At 51.2% G+C, this 18,442-nt stretch overlaps 4 protein-coding genes across 4 annotated transcripts; 2 read left to right on the forward strand and 2 right to left on the reverse strand.

The window, feature by feature from the left end:
* Nucleotides 1-806: 806 nt before the first annotated feature.
* Nucleotides 807-6,257, reverse strand: csmB (putative chitin synthase; the record flags this gene model as incomplete). The annotated part of the gene is made up of 3 exons (XM_057265584.1): nucleotides 807-2,244; nucleotides 2,302-5,895; nucleotides 5,956-6,257. The coding sequence occupies 3 exons, from the start codon at nucleotides 6,255-6,257 to the stop codon at nucleotides 807-809; spliced, it is 5,334 nt and encodes a 1,777-aa protein (XP_057123304.1).
* Nucleotides 6,258-8,174: 1,917 nt separating this feature from the next.
* Nucleotides 8,175-13,881, forward strand: chsE (chitin synthase class Va; the record flags this gene model as incomplete). The annotated part of the gene is made up of 3 exons (XM_057265585.1): nucleotides 8,175-8,281; nucleotides 8,365-8,553; nucleotides 8,610-13,881. The coding sequence occupies 3 exons, from the start codon at nucleotides 8,175-8,177 to the stop codon at nucleotides 13,879-13,881; spliced, it is 5,568 nt and encodes a 1,855-aa protein (XP_057123305.1).
* A 796-nt stretch (nucleotides 13,882-14,677) lies between these two features.
* On the reverse strand, nucleotides 14,678-17,094 carry N7481_006367 (uncharacterized protein; the record flags this gene model as incomplete). Its single annotated transcript, XM_057265586.1, has 2 exons — nucleotides 14,678-16,917; nucleotides 17,055-17,094. The coding sequence occupies 2 exons, from the start codon at nucleotides 17,092-17,094 to the stop codon at nucleotides 14,678-14,680; spliced, it is 2,280 nt and encodes a 759-aa protein (XP_057123306.1).
* An 812-nt stretch (nucleotides 17,095-17,906) lies between these two features.
* N7481_006368 (uncharacterized protein) lies at nucleotides 17,907-18,347 on the forward strand (the record flags this gene model as incomplete). The annotated part of the gene is made up of 1 exon (XM_057265587.1): nucleotides 17,907-18,347. One exon carries the CDS (start codon nucleotides 17,907-17,909, stop codon nucleotides 18,345-18,347), a length of 441 nt encoding a protein of 146 aa, XP_057123307.1.
* Between the last annotated feature and the right edge of the window lie 95 nt (nucleotides 18,348-18,442).

An 18,442-nucleotide genomic window follows, 5' to 3' on the forward strand; every position in this document is an offset into this window, starting at 1 on the left:
ATAGAGGTATCTCGATGGGAATCCTGTCCGCAGTATGGAGTACGACTGGGTGCAGTCAAAAAGGGGTAGTTATGCTCAGTGGCAAAAGATTTGTCACCTTTCTTCATAAAATATGGTGGAGTGCAGCTAAATTACCCCCGGGGCCAACGAAACGAAAGCCTGGCCTACTACTAGTAGTAGGTACAGTGGCCTTGCAAACCTGGAAAAGTTTGAATCCCCTTGTTGACTGTTCTCGTCTCCGTCTTCTCATCGCGAGCTGGTAGCTACCTGAGATGGAATAGAGTAGCCAATCTATTCCATCTTAGTAGCTACTAGTCTGCCATTAGAAGGTGGTCGATAATGGTAGGCAATAGGATGTTCCAAACTTTTGCGCCACTGGATGTGGTCAATACTCTTGCAGACAGTTACCATCAATTACTACTAGTATAATATCCGGAATAGGTTGGACGAGATATACTTTCTTATCACATTAAAACTATAAATAGAACAGCTTGTAAACCCTATTCAATATAGAAAATCGCTCAATGTACTTATCTCAAAAGAAAGGCGAGATAACAAAAACAAAAGTTTTAAAATGCAGCCCGTCAGACGCCAGACATGCCGAAAAAAAAAAGATCCCAGTAGAACAGAAAAGAACAAGATCAACACAAAACACAACACAACAACACAACACAACATTTGTAGAAAAAAGGCAAGGCGAAATATTTTGTTAATAGCGCTCGTGTAGATGCATGATTGATACAAGAATTAAAGAAGCGCGGACGCTGGTAGATGGATAACGGGGATTGGAACAAACTCAATCAAAATCACATATTAGCCAATTCATGATCGATCTGGCGATCAAGGAAAGCACGCTTTTCGCCGGTGAGAGTAGTTTGCAATCGTTGTTCGACAAGAACACGGACCTGCTTTTTAGTGACGGTATCAAGGTCAACCTCAGCAAGACAGGAACGCGTTGCTTCACTAATAGCCAACTCATCGGGGCCACCGCCGGCAGCGCCACGGAAATCAAAGGCAGTACTGGCAGGTCGCGAGGGCGGGTATTGGCCTTGGCCTAGGGGACTGCGGGACCGATTACCGAGGAGGTTTTCGTGGCTTTGCATGAATCCGAGACTGTGACGGCTCTGGTGGCCCGGTGCATCTTGGTAGCCGCTCAGACCGCCCATGGACATGTGTCTGGAGGCTGCGGCGGGATGCTGATTCTGAGCACCAGTGCCCATCTGTGGGAAGTCGGTGTAGCGGGAGAAGTTGGACATGTGTGAGTTGCGGTTGCCGGGTACATTACCGCCGACGAAGGGGGCGGGTGACTGCGGTGGCATGTACGGGTTGCCATGACGGCCTTGGCCACCTGGGAATCCGGTTAGGATGGTGGAGGCGGGCTTGACGGAGGAATATTGCGAGTGCATGTCGTCCAATTCCATGCCCATGTCGTCCACGTAGCGGCCGTTCGAATAGATCTTCTCTTGGCTGGCGCCCATTTCGCCGCGGCGGCCGGGGAGGTTGTTCGCCATTGCGTAGTCGTCCCAGCGTTGGAGGGGGATGCTGCGAGGGTCGAAGTCGGCTTCTTCATTGCCAGCGACGGCGACGATGCGCTTGTCTCCCTTTTCGCCGATGACGACGCGGGTGTTACCCCATGAGAAGTCGTCTTGTTTCCAGAAGGAATAGAGCGGAAGGATGAAACTATAGATAGGGAAGGCCATCAGGTAGATGACCATCCAACCGATGTGTTGCCACTGTCGCTTGACGATGAAGATGATAATCTGCAGACCGTATACAGCGGCTAACATGATAATCGAAATCATCGGGAAGGGTCCAGTGTGACTGCCGATCAGGTAGAAGATATAACCGAGGTAAACACAGGTAGCCGGAAGAATGATCGTTCCAAGGAGATCCACGAGAACGACGAAGCGCATACTGAAGCAGCAGAAGCCGCAGAGATCCTTCAGAGCGGCCAGTTCGACCAAATTGTGGACAGTTGAGTTGATCCAACGACGTCTCTGGGAGAGAAGCACACTCCAGCTCTCGGGAGCAGCTGTGCTTGCATAGGCATCGGGAACGAACTTGTAGCGCATGGTAGGGAAGTGCTTGGTCATGAGAGTGGTCAAGAAACGATCCTCGCCCAGGGAGAGCAAGTTCTTCTTGTGGAGCGTATCAACATCATTATCAGCGTACTCCTTGATAACCTTGTCCGAAATAATGAGTGGGCGGCCCTTGTCCGCAGTGCGAAGACGGTACATGCAGAAACTGGACAGTAGTTAGTAATAGTACAACATAGGAGAAGATACAGGGGGAAGAACATACCATCCGGGAAGACAGGTGACACTGCCAAAGAGAGACTCAAAGGCCTTGGACAAATGATGCGAGATGTAGTATTCGTACACCTGAATCATAGTCCACCAACTGCGCTCTTCGTTCGCGAGACTAGTCTCACCACAAATACCGGCAATCTTAGCGTCCGCCGCACAAGCAGCCACCAATCGATTCAGCGAATCCTCCTTGACACTAGTATCTGCGTCGACCATGAAGCAGTACTCGTAAAGCTCAGGGTCCACGCCAATGATATTGTTGATTTGATGGAAGATTTCAAGTTCCATAGGCGACATGGGAGCACGGTGGTGCACACGGTTCAGGAACTTCATCAGGAGCACTTGCGAGTCACGCTTTCCACGATTTCCGGGCTTAGACTTGCGCTGCTCAGACTCCTTTCCGACCTTTACGACGACGATGTAAGGGACAACGTTACCCTCGTACTCGTAGAGACCAGAGTAGACCTTGGCATAGTTGAGTTGTTCCATGCCCTGGCCAACGGAGTGGAAAGGCAGTGCCGGAGGGTCCATCTTGGGGTCAACACCCAGAATATCAAGGACGATCTTGGGGGTCGGTCGGTCGTTTCCACCACCAACGATCATACCATCGCAGATGACGAAGATCAGCTTCCGCTTGTTGTCGTATTGCAGCGCAGTCAAAGAGTCAAGTCCCTTGCGAAGAGAATCTTCACCCTCGGTGTAGGCGGGGACCAAACAGATGACAAATTTATCTTGAGGTGAAGGCCGACGTTTCGATCCCAGCTGCAAAGCTGCCAAGAACTTGACGAGAACCACGGCGCAGATAAGAATGGCGAAGGAAAGCAGAATCCAGTTGTTAACAGTACACCTGGGACTCTCGCGGAAATCGGTTTTGCCCTTATAGAAGACGTAATCGAGACACCTCTGAGCATTCTGGAACTCAGATGTATCCTTCCATTTGGATGTGATGTCGGTTCCTGGGTAGTCCTTGAAGAGCGTGGTAACAGAGTCGGGCAAGAAGGAGTATGAGGATAAATCGTTTTTCAGGTCGAGGGTGTAGAAATAGTCCGTGAGATCATAGACCTTGTCATTGACAATGGCCCAGTATCGTTGGTCATCATTGGCTTGTGACTTGATAGTGGATTTCGTCCAGACCAGCTCACCCTTGTAGTAGTCGGTAATCTTTGGAAGGAAGACGTCCGAATACCAGGTCAACTTGTGGAGCTTAGTACTGGTCTGCGGGAAGTTCTGAGGTCCACAGTTGTGCTTCGCCTGACTGTACAGAACAGCCGTGGTGTCATTGTTCCCCAACTCAATGTTCAAATCGGCGCTGGTTCCACAATACTGGGAAAGAGGAGGCGGGAAATAGGCATCCAGGTTGGTACCAGCGAGTTCTTGCATGACCGAGCTCGTTACCTGTAGGCCTTTGATATCACTGTGCTGCTGGCGCCAGAATTTCGAGATATCGTAGACGCGACCGTGGATACTGACAAAAAAGTTGTCGTCTGTTGTGTGCCAGCTAACCTCCTTTGTGTTCCAAGCCTTGTCCTTATTGGGACAGAGCAGAGTACCGAATGCCATGATGTAGAAACAGACAATGGCGTTGAAGAGCAGAATCAGAGCCATGAGGACCAACTTCTCTCGCCAGGCCATGCGAACATCCGGGCGCTTCATGCGGCCAATATACCTGAGTACGAAGGAGGGAATCCAGAAGGTTATGGCCCAGACGAATCCAGCCCACAGTCGACGACCGAAGGTGATTGGTGTCTTCTCGATGTGGTTTGGTTCACCGAATTCAACGTCACCGTCACCAACGTAGCGACCGTATTGGTCGTAGTAGGTGATATCACCCTTGTTGTCATCTCCCTTATGACCGAGACCATAATCACCAGCCATTGGGTTTAAGAGAGCACTGGGGGCAATTGATTTGGCGCCGCCCATGACACTGGGGGCCATCGCGCTCATGGCCGCCGGGTGCATCATCATGTCGCCGTGGCCGAGGAGGTTTGTGGACTCGCCCATGGGAGTACCGTCTGGGGTCATGCCAGGCTCGTACATTCTAGCACCATATCCGAAGGGGTTCGCGGCCTCATCAGGCTTGAGATCAAGCATACTCTCGGCTTCCCACCAAGCACCTTCTCTCATCCAGATGCGTTGTTGACCAACAACCGCGTCCCCGTTGCTCCAGCCTCTCTCCAGAACCCAATTCTCGACGCCGTCCTGGCCTTCGGCGCAGCCAAGGCGGGAATACCGAGCGACGAACTCCTCAACATCAAAGTCGGCAGTGAAATCGAGTTGCTTGATGCGACGGTTGGCCCATTCAGGCAGTCGCCAGTCGCGCAACTGACGCGACACGGCACCTGCAGACCAAGAGTTGGCAGAGGCCTGCAGTTGCTCTGGCAGGTCATCGGTGGGATGGATTGAGAGGTGGTACCAAACACGGCTGCTACCAAGAATTGTGGGAAGATCAAAGCGTCCACGCTTTCCGACGGCGATGCCTTCGGTGTCGACTGGGAAGAGGATTTGACGCAGGAAAGAATCGCTTTCAGCCTCGACTCCAACCTTCTCCAAGACTCCCTGTCGTCGATCGTTCTCATATTCGCGATCGCGTCCAGCGGAACCACTCATAATGCCCAGATCTGGCTCAACTTGGGCCACTGCGGTGTTCATCTCGGTTGTGACGGACTGGCCGATTGGAGGGATAGAGATGCCGTCTTCTTTCATCTCGGCGTTGATGCCAAGGTCGTCATCAAACACGCCCCTCATGGCAATAGCTTTGCCAAGTGCCGGGCGAGGGATATCAATGATGGTGAGTCCAACGGTGTCTTCGTTGGACCACTGAGGGGCACCACCGTTGCTGGACTCATTCTCTAGGAGAGCCTGGATATCCGTAGCGATGGCTTCATTGGCTTTACTAATAATCCAGTCGATCAGGGCTTCGTAAATTCCAATGATCAAGATTTCGCGTTCGTCGGTCGAACATTTGTGCAGCAGGACTTCGGGGTCTAAGCCAAGGAGACCCCCGACGTCCTCACAGACCTCTTCGAGCTCCTCTTGGTCGACCTCAAGGCCGGCGGCATTTCCCAGCTTGAGCAGACCTGCGAGAACGGAGAGCATGCCTCGCTGGGCAGCACCCTTAATACCAATAGTTTTCAGATTGGCACGGAGATCCTCGGCGGATGCGGTGTCATCAGCAGTGGGGAGATAGGACGGAGGGCTGTAAGTGTTGGAGCGGTTGAGCAGAGTATAGTGGGAGGGGTCTCTCAGATCGAGAAACTCTCGCTCAGCGGGAGTGGATGCGGAGGTGAGGAGGTAGTAGAAAGCATCAAAGGCACGGAAACCAGACTCGTTGGGGATTTCCAAAAGACCCTTGCGGACATTGATGCCCGCTGAAGAGAGAGCTAGGGACAGGCCCACGACCTGGCCCTGAAGGGTCAACGTAAATGAGGCTGATAAAGCTGAGTGGAGAGAATAAGACGGGTTGAAGGATGTGACTGCAGAGAGGAATGGTCGCAGTGTTGCGAGTGCAGTGTAGGCGACTTCCGGTGTAGAGATGGGAAGCGCAGTGATGAAAGGCTCTAGTAATGACGGTGTCGACTGGTGGAGGGAGCTATATTCTGGTCAGCACGATGATGACTGGAAGACAAAAAAAATTGATGAAAGAACGCACCAGAGGGCAATACAGCCATCCTCAGCACGCCTCCGAGCGTGTTCCCAGGCACGAATGGCCAAGTCACGGTCAATGGTGGCACCGTTGCGGCCATCGGGCAGTGTAGTCGCGGCGGTGACCCAGGTATTGACTACCAAACTAGTACTAGAATCCAGTTGGTAGGGCTGGCCAGCGGTATAGAACGAATGAAGAGCGTTCAGCAAGGTGGTGGTCGAAACTTGAGTCGCATGTTGGGAGGTCGGCCTCGGCCCAGCCGAGAAACCGGCGGACTGGGTGGAGAAGACCGAGAAGCGATTCGACATGGCGAGCGCTGTAAAGGAAGACGATGGCGGTCGAACTGAGACTTCCAGCCAAAGCAGTTATCAACGCATAGAGGGGTGTGTATGATGTGGTGTGGTGTGATCAGCGTCGAGTGTCGGCGAAATTGAAGCACCAGTGGTGGTGTGTGTGGAGGTGAGATGGTTTCCGGGGCAAAAGCAAATGGCACAACAACAGAAAAAGCCTTGCCTTTGTCGGCTCAGAGCTTCACAGGGACTGTATAACTCCGAATGGTGGTGAGCGAGTGACTGGAGATAGGGACTCCTGGATGACACTAGGATAGCAGAGGAGAATGGAAGGGGAGGAAAGCGAAGCAAACAACGTGGAGAAAGAAAAAAGAGGTTGACAGAGTTGACAAGAGGAGGAGATAAGACAGACCAGACTGGGAGCTGGTCAGTACGGGGGGCGTACGGTGTAATTTTGGACGTGACAGGAGAAAAATACGACGATCGCCTGTGATCGACCCGAAGCTTTGCTGTGGGGTGATGTGTACTCGTAGGCGAGTTGTTACCAGAGTGGTTATGCACTTATGGTATCATGTATACTACTAGAAGGTACTAGTATACTCACGACTGAGTGTATCCTCTCTCTATCCATGATCTGATCTATTCCTTTCACCAAATCGAAGTATTCTCTAGATTTTACACTGGACAGTATAGAGTGCATTGTGTACACACTGCTCTGCTCCCGTCCAATCAGGCGACCTGCGGAGGAAGTGGAACTAGAGGGAGTGCTAACCGACTTGGATTGTGGCCCGGCTATATTTGGGATGTCTCACAAAAGGGTTGCCACTCGGTCTGCACAAACCCCTAGTTTCACACCATCCCCCGGTTAATCCTGTGATCGGTCCACTCAGGGGCACGGGATGTGTCAAAGTGGAGTGGAGCTAAGAGGATAGGGAAGCCGGAATCCTTTTCGGGCGGGCCATGATCTGACATGTTGCTATTTCTGCAGCTGTCCATGCGGGAATCAGTAAGGAGAGATCTGGACCTGGCAGTGTTGGCAGTGTTGGTGCAGGGGAGTGGCAGTAGAGGTGGAAGAGAAGTGAGGAGCAGGGACCAAACAGGGACCAACAGGGACCAAACAGGGACTGCTCCATAGAAAAGGGAAAAGGGACTGAGCTGTGGTGGACTGGACTGGAGTGGATCCTGTTTACCTGAGACCCTGATCCAGCTTAGCGTGTCGATATTTTCCGCCAGAAATAGCCACGGCCACCCCGATAGACTGCATACTGTATGGTATACTATCGACAGTATACACCCTAGTATACTACTACTACTTCTACTTCTTTCACGTACCCCTAAGCTGTTGCCCTAATGAGACGACAGTAGATCTGTTGATGTTTACAACACTTCGACCAGGTTCCAAGTTCCAATCCAGTGGGTTTACCCGCATCCTCCAGCCAATCAGAGTAATCTATTCAATGCAACTGCAGTCCAATCCAAAGGGCAATCCACTCGGATGACCACTCTATACTATACATAGCCCCATACAAGCGTGTGACCGTACCATACATAGGACACACTCACCCCCATACACCCCCATAGTACGATTGTCTTTTCTTTCGGTGGATCAATTCTTGCTCTGTTGATTTCCGCTTCATCTGTCGCTTCTGTTTCTCCTCTGCTTTTGCTTCTGTTCTTCCTGATTCACCGTTGATTCTTCCCTATCCCCCTCGATCTCAACCTCGATCAGGCTACTCTGTCTGCTGCCAGGGGCCTCATTCCACGCAACATTCCCCAACTCGCCGACTCGTCCACGTTCATTCCGAGGCTTGTCGAGACTCTGCTCCGCCGACTCGGGATTTGCTCCCCTCAGGGAGACTCTGGAAGACCCTCACCAGGCCTTCATCACACTCGTTTTTTCCCTCTCTCTAGTCCTCTAGAGGCTTCTTCGTCAATATGGCGAACACAAGACCTGGCGCTCCAGCCCATACGCAATCCTCCCTCCCATCTCTCCCCGCACATCTCCAGTCCGATACTCATCTCACGGCTCACCTAGCCAGTCGGTACGCACAACATCCCATATCCCACACCTTGCGAAACTGCAATTTTCCCTCTGAAAAAACCCCCGATCGCTAACCCCTTTCAGTTTTCACGTCGGTCTACCCACAGCTCGCCTTTCCTCCCAGGCTTTGATCTCCCTCAACACATACTCTTCCGCGACGAAAGGCCCAGATGGCAACAAAGAGGGCAGCGCTGCCGGTGAGGCCGAGGATCTCGCTCGTCGTGCCTTCACTCGTCTGGGTGCCCGGGCTGAGAACCAAGCCGTCGTCTTTCTGTAAGTTGGACTCACAAATGGAATCTCAGTCGATCACTGCTAACCCATTCATTCAGTGGAGAGAGCGGATCGGGCAAAACCACCATTCGCTCACACCTACTCTCATCCTTTCTATCATACTCCTCAACTCCTCTCTCCTCGAAACTCTCCTATGCCGCCTTTGTCTTCGACACCCTAACCACAACTAAATCCGTGACCACCCCCACAGCATCCAAGGCCGGTCTTTTCCTCGAACTTCAATATGATGGCTCGTCCTCTGTCAATCCCACCCTGATTGGAGGAAAGATCATCGACTACCGCTTGGAAAGAAGCCGTATCTCCTCTGTCCCCACTGGAGAGCGCAGTTTCCACTCGCTCTATTACCTTCTCGCTGGTACGAGTGCTGCTGAGAAGTCTCACTTGGGCTTCGACAACACAATCCACATTCAAACTGGAGGCTCGGGCTCCATCAACCACAAGCGATGGCGCTACCTCGGTCACCCAACACAACTGAAGGTCGGTGTCAATGACACCGATGGCTTCCAGCACTTCAAGACGGCTCTGCGAAAGCTCGAGTTTTCCCGAGGTGAAATTGCCGAGATCTGTCAGATTTTGGCAAGTATTCTACACATTGGACAATTGGACTTCATTACAGGGCAGGCGACGACCACCGCGGCAGAGGAGAGTGGTGGTTACTCTCACGAGGGTGGAGAGATGGTGACGGTGGTGAAGAACAAGGACGTTCTGGCCAATATCGCTGCATTCCTCGGTTTGAGTATCGAGTCTCTAGAGAATAGTCTAGGCTACAAGACCAAGACTCTCCACCGTGAGCGAGTGACAGTCATGCTCGATCCACGGGGCGCTCGCCAGAACGCCGATGCGTTCGCCCGCACTATCTACTCGCTCTTGGTGACCTACGTTATTGAGAGAGTGAACCAGAGGCTCTGTGCTGCCGAGGACAGTGTTGCCAATACCATTTCCATTGTGGATTTCCCTGGTTTCGCCCAGTCTTCCGCGACTGGCTCAACATTGGACCAATTGCTCAGCAATGCGGCGACGGAGTCTCTCTACAACTACTGCCTGCAATCTTTCTTCGACCGCAAGGCCGATATCTTGGATCGCGAGGAAATCACTGTTCCGGCCACCAGCTATTTCGACAACACCGACACCGTCCGCGGTCTCTTGAAGCACGGCAATGGATTGCTGAGCATTCTGGACGACCAGACCAAGCGTGGACGTTCCGATGCCCAGTTCCTTGACAGCGTTCGAAAGCGTTTCGAGGGCAAGAACCCGGCTATCTCTGCGGGCGACTCGAGCGCTAGCAGTGGTTACATCACTCAGGGTCCCCGCACCGCATTCACTGTGAAGCATTTCGCCGGCGAGGTTGACTACTCTGTGGCGGGTCTCCTCGAGGAAAACGGGGAGGTCATCTCGGGCGATCTGATGAACCTCATGAAGTCTACCCGCAGCGACCTGGTCCGTGAGCTCTTCGATCAAGAGGCGGTCGAAACCATCACCCACCCGAAGGAGAAGACCGCTATCATGCAGGCCCAGGTCTCTTCCAAGCCAATGCGTATGCCGAGCATGGCTCGACGCAAGCATGACGCCCAATCTCGACTCACCTCAATGGCCATGTCCCGAGCCGACAGCGAGGACAACATTGAAGAAGTGGATAGCCAAGTGGGAAGCTCCCGCCGCAGCATGGCAGGTCGGAAGAGTGGCTTGATGGGTCCCTCCCAGGGCTCGGCTGGCCAATTCCTTTCTGGCCTTGAAATCATCAACAAGTGCCTGAGCCAGCCGAACCTAAACCCCTACTTCGTGATCTGCCTCAAGCCCAATGATCGACGAATCGCCAATCAGTTTGACAGCAAGTGTGTTCGCATGCAAGTTCAAACATTTGGCATCGCCGAGATCAGCCAGCGGCTCCGGAATGCGGACTTCAGCGTCTTTCTCCCCTTTGCGGAGTTCCTTGGTCTGGCCGAGATCGGTAATGTCGTTGTCGGCAGTGATAAGGAGAAGTCGGAAGTCGTCTTGGATGAGAAACGCTGGCCCGGAAACGAGGCTCGCGTTGGTAGCACTGGTGTCTTCCTGAGTGAGCGTTGCTGGGCAGATCTCGCCAAAGTCGGAGAACGCGTCGTTCCAACCTACAACGCCATTGGCGGTGCTGATGACGACGCTATTAACTCTGCTGGCAACCCGGATGCCAAAGTTCGCCTCCTCAACCCGGCCGATGCGTCCCCGGGCGCATTTATCTATGGTGACGAAACGAAGCAGGGATATTTCGGCAGCCGCGAATTGGATGGCCGTTCTGATGCTGGGGGCTCTGCTTTCAACTCTGGTGACATGTTCCGTGATCTCGACACGAAGCAGCAGATGCTTGAGAAGGGTCAAGAAAAGAACATGGAAGAGGTGGAGGATATTCCTGTTTCGGGATCCCGCCGCCGTTGGATGGCACTGGTCTGGCTATTAACATGGATGGTTCCCGACATATTGATCCGGTATATCGGTCGCATGAAGCGAAAGGATATCCGCATCGCTTGGCGTGAGAAGCTTGCAATCAATCTGATTATCTGGTTTGCCTGTGGTGTTGCTATCTTTATGATTGTCGCTTTCCCTGGCTTGATTTGTCCGACTCAACATGTCTATTCCAAGGGAGAACTCAGCAACAAGAATGGCAAAGATGGGGCAGCCTCGTACGTTTCTGTCCGAGGTGTTGTGTTCAACTTGGGAGATTTCATGCCCTCTCACTACCCCGATATTGTTCCTCAGAAGTCACTCAAGAACTACGCCGGTACCGATGCCACCAATCTCTTCCCCGTCCAGGTCTCTGCATTGTGCCAGGGTGTGGACGGAGCCATCGACCCCAGCGTGCCGCTTGACTATAGATCAAACTTGAATGACTCGGCTAGCACGATTTCCTCGACCTCCTTCGATATCAATGCCAAGTACCATGACTTCCGCTCTTGGACCAATCTCTACCAACCCGATTGGTTCTACGAGCAGATGGTCATGATGCGAGCCAATTACAAAAAGGGATACGTGGGCTATACCGCCAAGTATATGAAGACTCTAGCGGATGACGATGGCAAAAACATTGTGAGCATCAATGGAAAGGTATACGACATGTCGTATTACATTGCAGGACCTCGCAATCCGCGTTTCCCAGAAGGCAAGAATCCTTCCACCAGCAGTATCAAGACCGACTATATGAGCCCTCTGCTCGTCACTCTCTTCCAGCAAAAGTCCGGCTACGATGTGACCAAATACTGGAATGATCTTGATCTTGACGACACTTTGCGCTCCCGCATGGAACTGTGCCTTGACAACTTGTTCTTTGTTGGCCATGTCGACACCCGTAACTCGGTCAAGTGTCAGTTCGCTCGCTACTTTATCCTTGCCATCTCCATTTTGATCTGTACTGTTTTGGTCTTCAAGTTCTTGGCTGCCCTGCAATTCGCAAAGAAGAACTTGCCCGAGAATCTCGACAAATTCATCATTTGCCAAGTGCCGGTGTATACCGAAGATGAGGATTCACTCCGTCGTGCCATGGACTCGATGGCGCGCATGCGCTACGATGACAAGCGTAAGCTTCTCCTTGTTATTTGTGACGGTATGATTATCGGTCAAGGTAACGATCGCCCGACACCACGCATCGTTTTGGACATTTTGGGCGTTCCTGAATCTGTGGATCCCGAGCCTCTCAGCTTCGAGAGTCTGGGTGAAGGTATGAAGCAGCACAACATGGGTAAGATCTACTCCGGTCTCTACGAGGTTCAAGGTCATATCGTGCCCTTCCTGGTCGTTGTCAAGGTCGGCAAGCCTTCTGAAGTGTCTCGCCCGGGTAACCGTGGTAAGCGTGATTCTCAAATGATTCTCATGCGCTTCCTCAACCGCATTCACTACAATCTGCCCATGAGCCCCATGGAGCTGGAGATGCACCATCAAATTCGCAATATTATCGGTGTCAACCCGACTTTCTACGAATACATTCTGCAGGTCGATGCCGATACAATGGTTGCACCGGATTCCGCCACTCGGTTCGTTTCGGCATTCCTCTCTGATACCCGCCTCATCGGTGTCTGTGGAGAGACAGCCCTGTCCAACGCGAAAACATCCATGGTCACGATGATCCAGGTTTACGAGTACTATATTTCCCACAACTTGATCAAGGCGTTCGAGAGTCTATTCGGTTCCGTCACTTGTTTACCCGGTTGTTTCACCATGTTCCGAATTCGCTCTTCAGAGACCGGCAAACCGCTATTCGTGAGCAAGGAAGTCGTCGAATCCTATTCCGAGATCCGCGTCGATACCCTGCACATGAAGAACCTGCTCCACCTGGGTGAAGATCGATACCTGACCACGCTACTCCTCAAGCACCACCCCAAGTTCAAGACGAAGTACATCTTCCGCTCTCACGCCTGGACTGTCGCACCCGAGAGTTTCGCCGTATTCCTTTCGCAACGTCGTCGCTGGATCAACTCTACCGTCCACAATCTGGTCGAGCTAGTCCCGCTCCAACAGCTGTGCGGATTCTGCTGCTTCAGCATGCGTTTCATTGTCTTCGTCGATCTCCTCAGTACCATCATCCAACCCGTCACGGTCGCCTACATCATTTACCTGATCGTCTGGCTAGTCCAAGACAGCTCAGTAATTCCCTGGACTGCCTTCATCTTACTCGGTGTTATCTACGGTCTCCAAGCCTTCATCTTCATCGTCCGACGTAAGTGGGAAATGATCGGCTGGATGTTCATCTACATCCTCGCCATCCCAGTCTTCACCCTCGCTCTACCCCTCTACTCATTCTGGCACATGGACGATTTCTCCTGGGGAAATACCCGCGTCATCACAGGAGAAAAGGGCCGCAAAGTCGTCATCTCCGACGAAGGAAAATTCGACCCCGCTTCCATCCCGAAGAAACGCTGGGAAGAGTATCAGATGGAATTGTGGGAAGCTCAGACCTCCCGCGACGATCGCTCCGAAGTCTCGGGTTACTCTTACGGTACACGATCGCACGCCTTCCCACAGTCCGAGTACGGATTCCCCGGTTCTAGACCGATGTCTCAAATGGATCTGCCGCTGATGAACTCGAGTTCGCGTCTTTCGGTCACTCCGTCCGAGATGGGCATGGGTATGGCTCATGGAGACCTGAGTATGGAAGATATGAGCCACTTACCCTCCGACGACACCATTCTTGCGGAGATTCGGGAGATTCTGCGCACGGCGGATCTCATGGCTGTTACGAAGAAGAGTATTAAGCAGGAGCTTGAGAGACGATTTGGTGTTAATCTTGATCTCAAGAGGCCTTATATCAATTCTGCTACTGAGGCTGTTCTTTCGGGTCTTCTTTGATTGTGATTTTTGGTTTTTACTTCCGGTCTGCGCTTTTACCAACTCGTGTCGACTTTTGAGACATGGGTATGTGTTATTAATGTCCGGACTTTCTGTTTTTGTTTCCCCCATGCCTTGTGTTTTGCGTTCGCCTTTGTTTCTACCTTTCCCCTCCCATTTTTCGAGCGAACTTGCATGGATGAGAAAAATTTCTAAGCGTGTGTCTTTTCATTTTTTTTTCGTCATGGGGTTGTTGCGGGCTGCAGTTTTCACCTTTTTTTTATATCTTTCTTTGTTTCTTATTTTTTTTTTCTTGGATATGTCGATCTGGTCCATAAAATCTGCTCTATATTGTTTATCATAGGATGTCATGTCATATTTGAATTATAGTTAATGCCCAGAGTATATATGACTCTGGTGGTACTAATATTAAGGTTCTGTTGAGCATCTATCCATCTTTGTATATCTAGAGATTCTACTAGTAGTAGTAGTACTGTAGTAACAGTATTACTGCGTAGCTCCAGGGCTAGTACTACAGTAGCTTGCAAAATCGCCTTGCGTTTTTTGCTTTCACTCCTTCTTTGGCAGTCTCCACTGCTAAGATACTACTAGCTGTATGCGGTTAGTCCACCATCTATTTCTGGATCGTTATATTACATGGTGTTGCGACGAACCGTCGCATTGCTTGTTTGAGGCTTAGTCAACTAACTACCACTGTATTATCTCTTGTGAGTCCTGCCACAAGGCATAGATAACAATAAGATGATACTGTCTGACGCGTACTTGGACAGCACACTTGTTCAAGGAAGAGCGTTGATTAACTTGTTTGCGGTTGGAGCGCACGCTGAGACGCTAGTCGATTAGGATGTTCTTCATCAAGCGTTCTCCCTTCTACCGTGACCACGTGCTCAAGTAGCTCCACAGCTTGCTTAATCTGCCCGTTGGATTTATATGCCCCTGCGAGAGTATACTGAGATGTGAGTCGATCAGGATGTTCTTCATCAAGCGTTTTCCCTTCTACCGCGACCACGTGCTCAAGTAACTCTACGGCTTGCTTGATCTGCCCGTTGGATTGATATGCCTTTGCAAGTTCATGCTGAGATGTGAGTCGATCAGGATGTTCTTCATCAAGCGTTCTCTCTCGCATCGCGACCACATGTTCAAGTAGCTCCACAGCTTGCTTGATCTGCCCGTTGGATTTATATACCCCTGCGAGAGTGTGCTGAGACGCCAGTCGATCAGGATGTTCTTCATCAAGCGTCCTCTCTTGTACCGCGACCACATGCTCAAGTAGCTCCACAGCTTGTTTGATCTGCCCGTTGGATTTATATGCCCCTGCAAGAGTATGCTGAGACGTTAGTCGATTAGGATGTTCTTTATCAAGCGTTCTCTCTCGCACCGCGACCACATGCTCAAGTAGCTTCACAGCTTGTTTGATCTGCCCGTTGGATTTATATACCCCTGCGAGAGTGTGCTGAGACGCCAGTCGATCAGGATGTTCTTCATCAAGCGTTCTCTCTCGCACCGCGACCACATGCTCAAGTAGCTTCACAGCTTGTTTGATCTGCCCGTTGGATTGATATACATTTGCAAGTTCATGCTGAGACGCTAGTCGATCAGGATGTTCTTCATCAAGCGTCCTCTCTCGCACCGCGACCACATGCTCCAGTAGCTCTACAGCTTGTTTGATCTGCCCGTTGGATTGATATGCCCCTGCGAGATTGTGCTGAGACGCCAGTCGATCAGGATGTTCTTCATCATGGTGCCTTTCATCCCATGCACACACATCCTCGAAAAAAGTAACAGCTTCTTTTGCTCGGCCATCGGCTAGAACACATCTCCCAACCTTAAAAAGTAAGCTATACCGCTCACTTATATCTTTATTTTCGTCTCTTGTAAGAATTTCTAGAGCATGTGGAAGGCACGTCCTCCATGTCTCACGGTTTGTGTATTTAGCAGACGGAAAGCACTTATCCATATGTCGTGTCACAGTCGCGATGATCTGCTGCGTCTTCCGTGCCTCTCTTATCCACAGTTGTGTTGCCAGCTGTACAAGGCTATGTATATCAAACATATCCAAATTCTTTCTTCTGGTCAGAAATCCATATTTACACAATGTTCCAATTGCAGACTCCATCTCTTCCTCTGAATCAAGGATAGGAAGGACAAGTCTTGGGATTCCTTTTGGCTCAAGGTAAGATATGAATTCCAACAAATCCGCGGCAGAGGGATCGGAGCCTTTGATTTGGTTGAACGAGATACGCCATGTGGTAGCCACCGCGTTCGACATTTTTGGATAGCGAGTTATATCGTAGAACTCTCTGGTTGCTAGACGCATCCTGTCGTTTTCGGTCTTCCTCATAAGCTGAAGATATCGTTTGGTAGTTCCAGTGTTTCGTCTCATATAGTAAGCCGCCTGTGCAATAGCTAGCGGTAAGAAGTTCAGCTCCTCAAGTAACAGTATAGTCGACTTTTGATCACAAAGCGAGTCTGGTGGGATAATCTTGGTGAGAAAGGCAACCCCTTCCTCTGTTCTCATCCTTTCGAGCAAAATTGTATCCCTTCCTGCAAACGAAAACGCTACCTCGTGGTCGCGAGTAGTGAGCAAAGTTACACCGCTCTTGCTAGCAGGGAAATACCGATATAGGTCATCGAAGAGCAAGCCCCCGCTATCGGCATTATCGACAATAAAGAGCCACTTTCCGGCTTTTTCAGCACTTAGATGCTGATGCACTAACTCCATCGCATTTTCACCGTCTAGATGTTGCTCAATTTGAAGCTTTTTGGAGATTTGCGAACAAGCCTGCTCAAAACTCTCGAGACTAAGGGCAGGCGCCCAGAAGATTGAACAGTCTGGTATATGCGTTTTGACCCAGCGCGCAAGCTGAAGAGCAACCTGGGTTTTACCGATGCCACCTAGTCCGAATAGGGCTACCTTTTCAGCAGTATTCCCCTGGAGAAATAGCTTCTGCTTTAGCTCATCCAGCGTCGATTCACGGCCCGTAAAGTGATGGTTCTCCAAGGATGGAATGACATAGTGGACTTCAGACTGATCGCCTTAGAGAGAATTAGTGTGTATGCAATCGTACTTGGGGCTTCTGTGGACTTACAAGGCCTGGTATTTACCTCGCTCGTTCCTCTTGTTGGCGTATGGAAGTGGTAGGTGACTGGGCCGTGGCTCACGCCTATCTGACCCCCCGAATTTGAATCCCTAAACGATATTGTGGACGTCATGCTCGTCGAGGGGATTGGTCTAATCTCTTCAATGGGCATGTCAGAAATTACCTGTCTGGTAAAAGCTGCCACTGCAACTATGGCGAAGGCAGGGGTTAATGGGTAGAAATATAATATATTCCTTCGCTTCAAAAGGGCCTCTAGGTTGTAAAACGAGGGGAGGGGTAACGAGGATGGCTGCGACCGTAAAGACGATTTGCTATCAGCCTAAAGATTATGTGCATGGCCCGCGCGCACACACCTCGCGAATGATATTCTTGGCCAATAACTGCGCATACGAGAATGTCGAAGTGCATGGGCTACTTCGTGCTGTTGGCGGCTAAAGTGTGACTATGCAGTAGGACAACCAATCAGCAGCCTATAATGTGGGGCTCTAGAGGCTAGAGTGTGTGTAAAAGCGCAAGGCGATTTTGCAAGCTACTGTAGTAGTTACCGTTGCACATCTGATTACCTCTCCGCACTGGCACCCTGCACTAGCAAACTTGAACTGAACTGAATGCAGGTCGATCAGACGACAGGCTGACAGCACGCCACGCCAAGTGGGGTGGCAGATCTGCGTGGATTTCAAGTTATCAAGGTTCAAGTTTATCATTGTCACAAGCGCGAATCCAAGACTTGAAATCAAACAGTATACGTGCATAAGCTTCTCTTTCTATCCCTCTGCTCCGAGTCTGGGTCTGAGTCTACTCTACTACTCCGCCCTCAACAAAGCTGTCTACCTCGTCACTCCACCCCAAGGTCGAACTTGAAACAAGAAAACATACTAGTATATCCTGAATCCAACACCTAAGGCCCATCCACCAAAAACCAAAATGGCAGACCCCACCCACCCGCAAACCACAACAACCATGACCAACCCCGCAACCCAAGACCTCGAAACCACTGGCACCGACCACCAAAAAAAAGAAGCCCTAGCCGCCTTCACCGCAACACTCCACTCAGTCGGCACAAACCTAGAAGCCCCCCTCCTTGACCGCGCAACAACAATAACCTCCAACGCCGCGGCCCTACAGCGGCAGGAAAACGAGTTAGCGGAGACGACAGCGCGGCTGGCGAGGCAGAATGCGCAATGGGCCGGATTGGCGGATGAGACGCGTGATGGGTTGAAGGAGATTGGGGATGTGCAGAATTGGGCGGAGATGATTGAGAGGGATCTTTTGGTTTTGGAAGATATGATGGATGATGTTGAGGGGGGTGGAGGGGAGTTAGAGGGGGGGCTGGGGAAGTGGTTCGGACTCGGGGATGGACGTTGATGGGAGTGGTGGGGTTGGGAATGGACATGGACTTGGTCCTGTTGAGGTTGAGGGGGAGCGGGAGAATGGGGTTGCGAATGGAGATAGCAATGGGA

This window comes from Penicillium waksmanii (genome assembly GCF_028829765.1).
Source record: "Penicillium waksmanii strain IBT 27052 chromosome Unknown utg000005l:1.0-5232799.0:1.0-5237142.0, whole genome shotgun sequence".
NCBI lineage: Eukaryota > Fungi > Ascomycota > Eurotiomycetes > Eurotiales > Aspergillaceae > Penicillium > Penicillium waksmanii.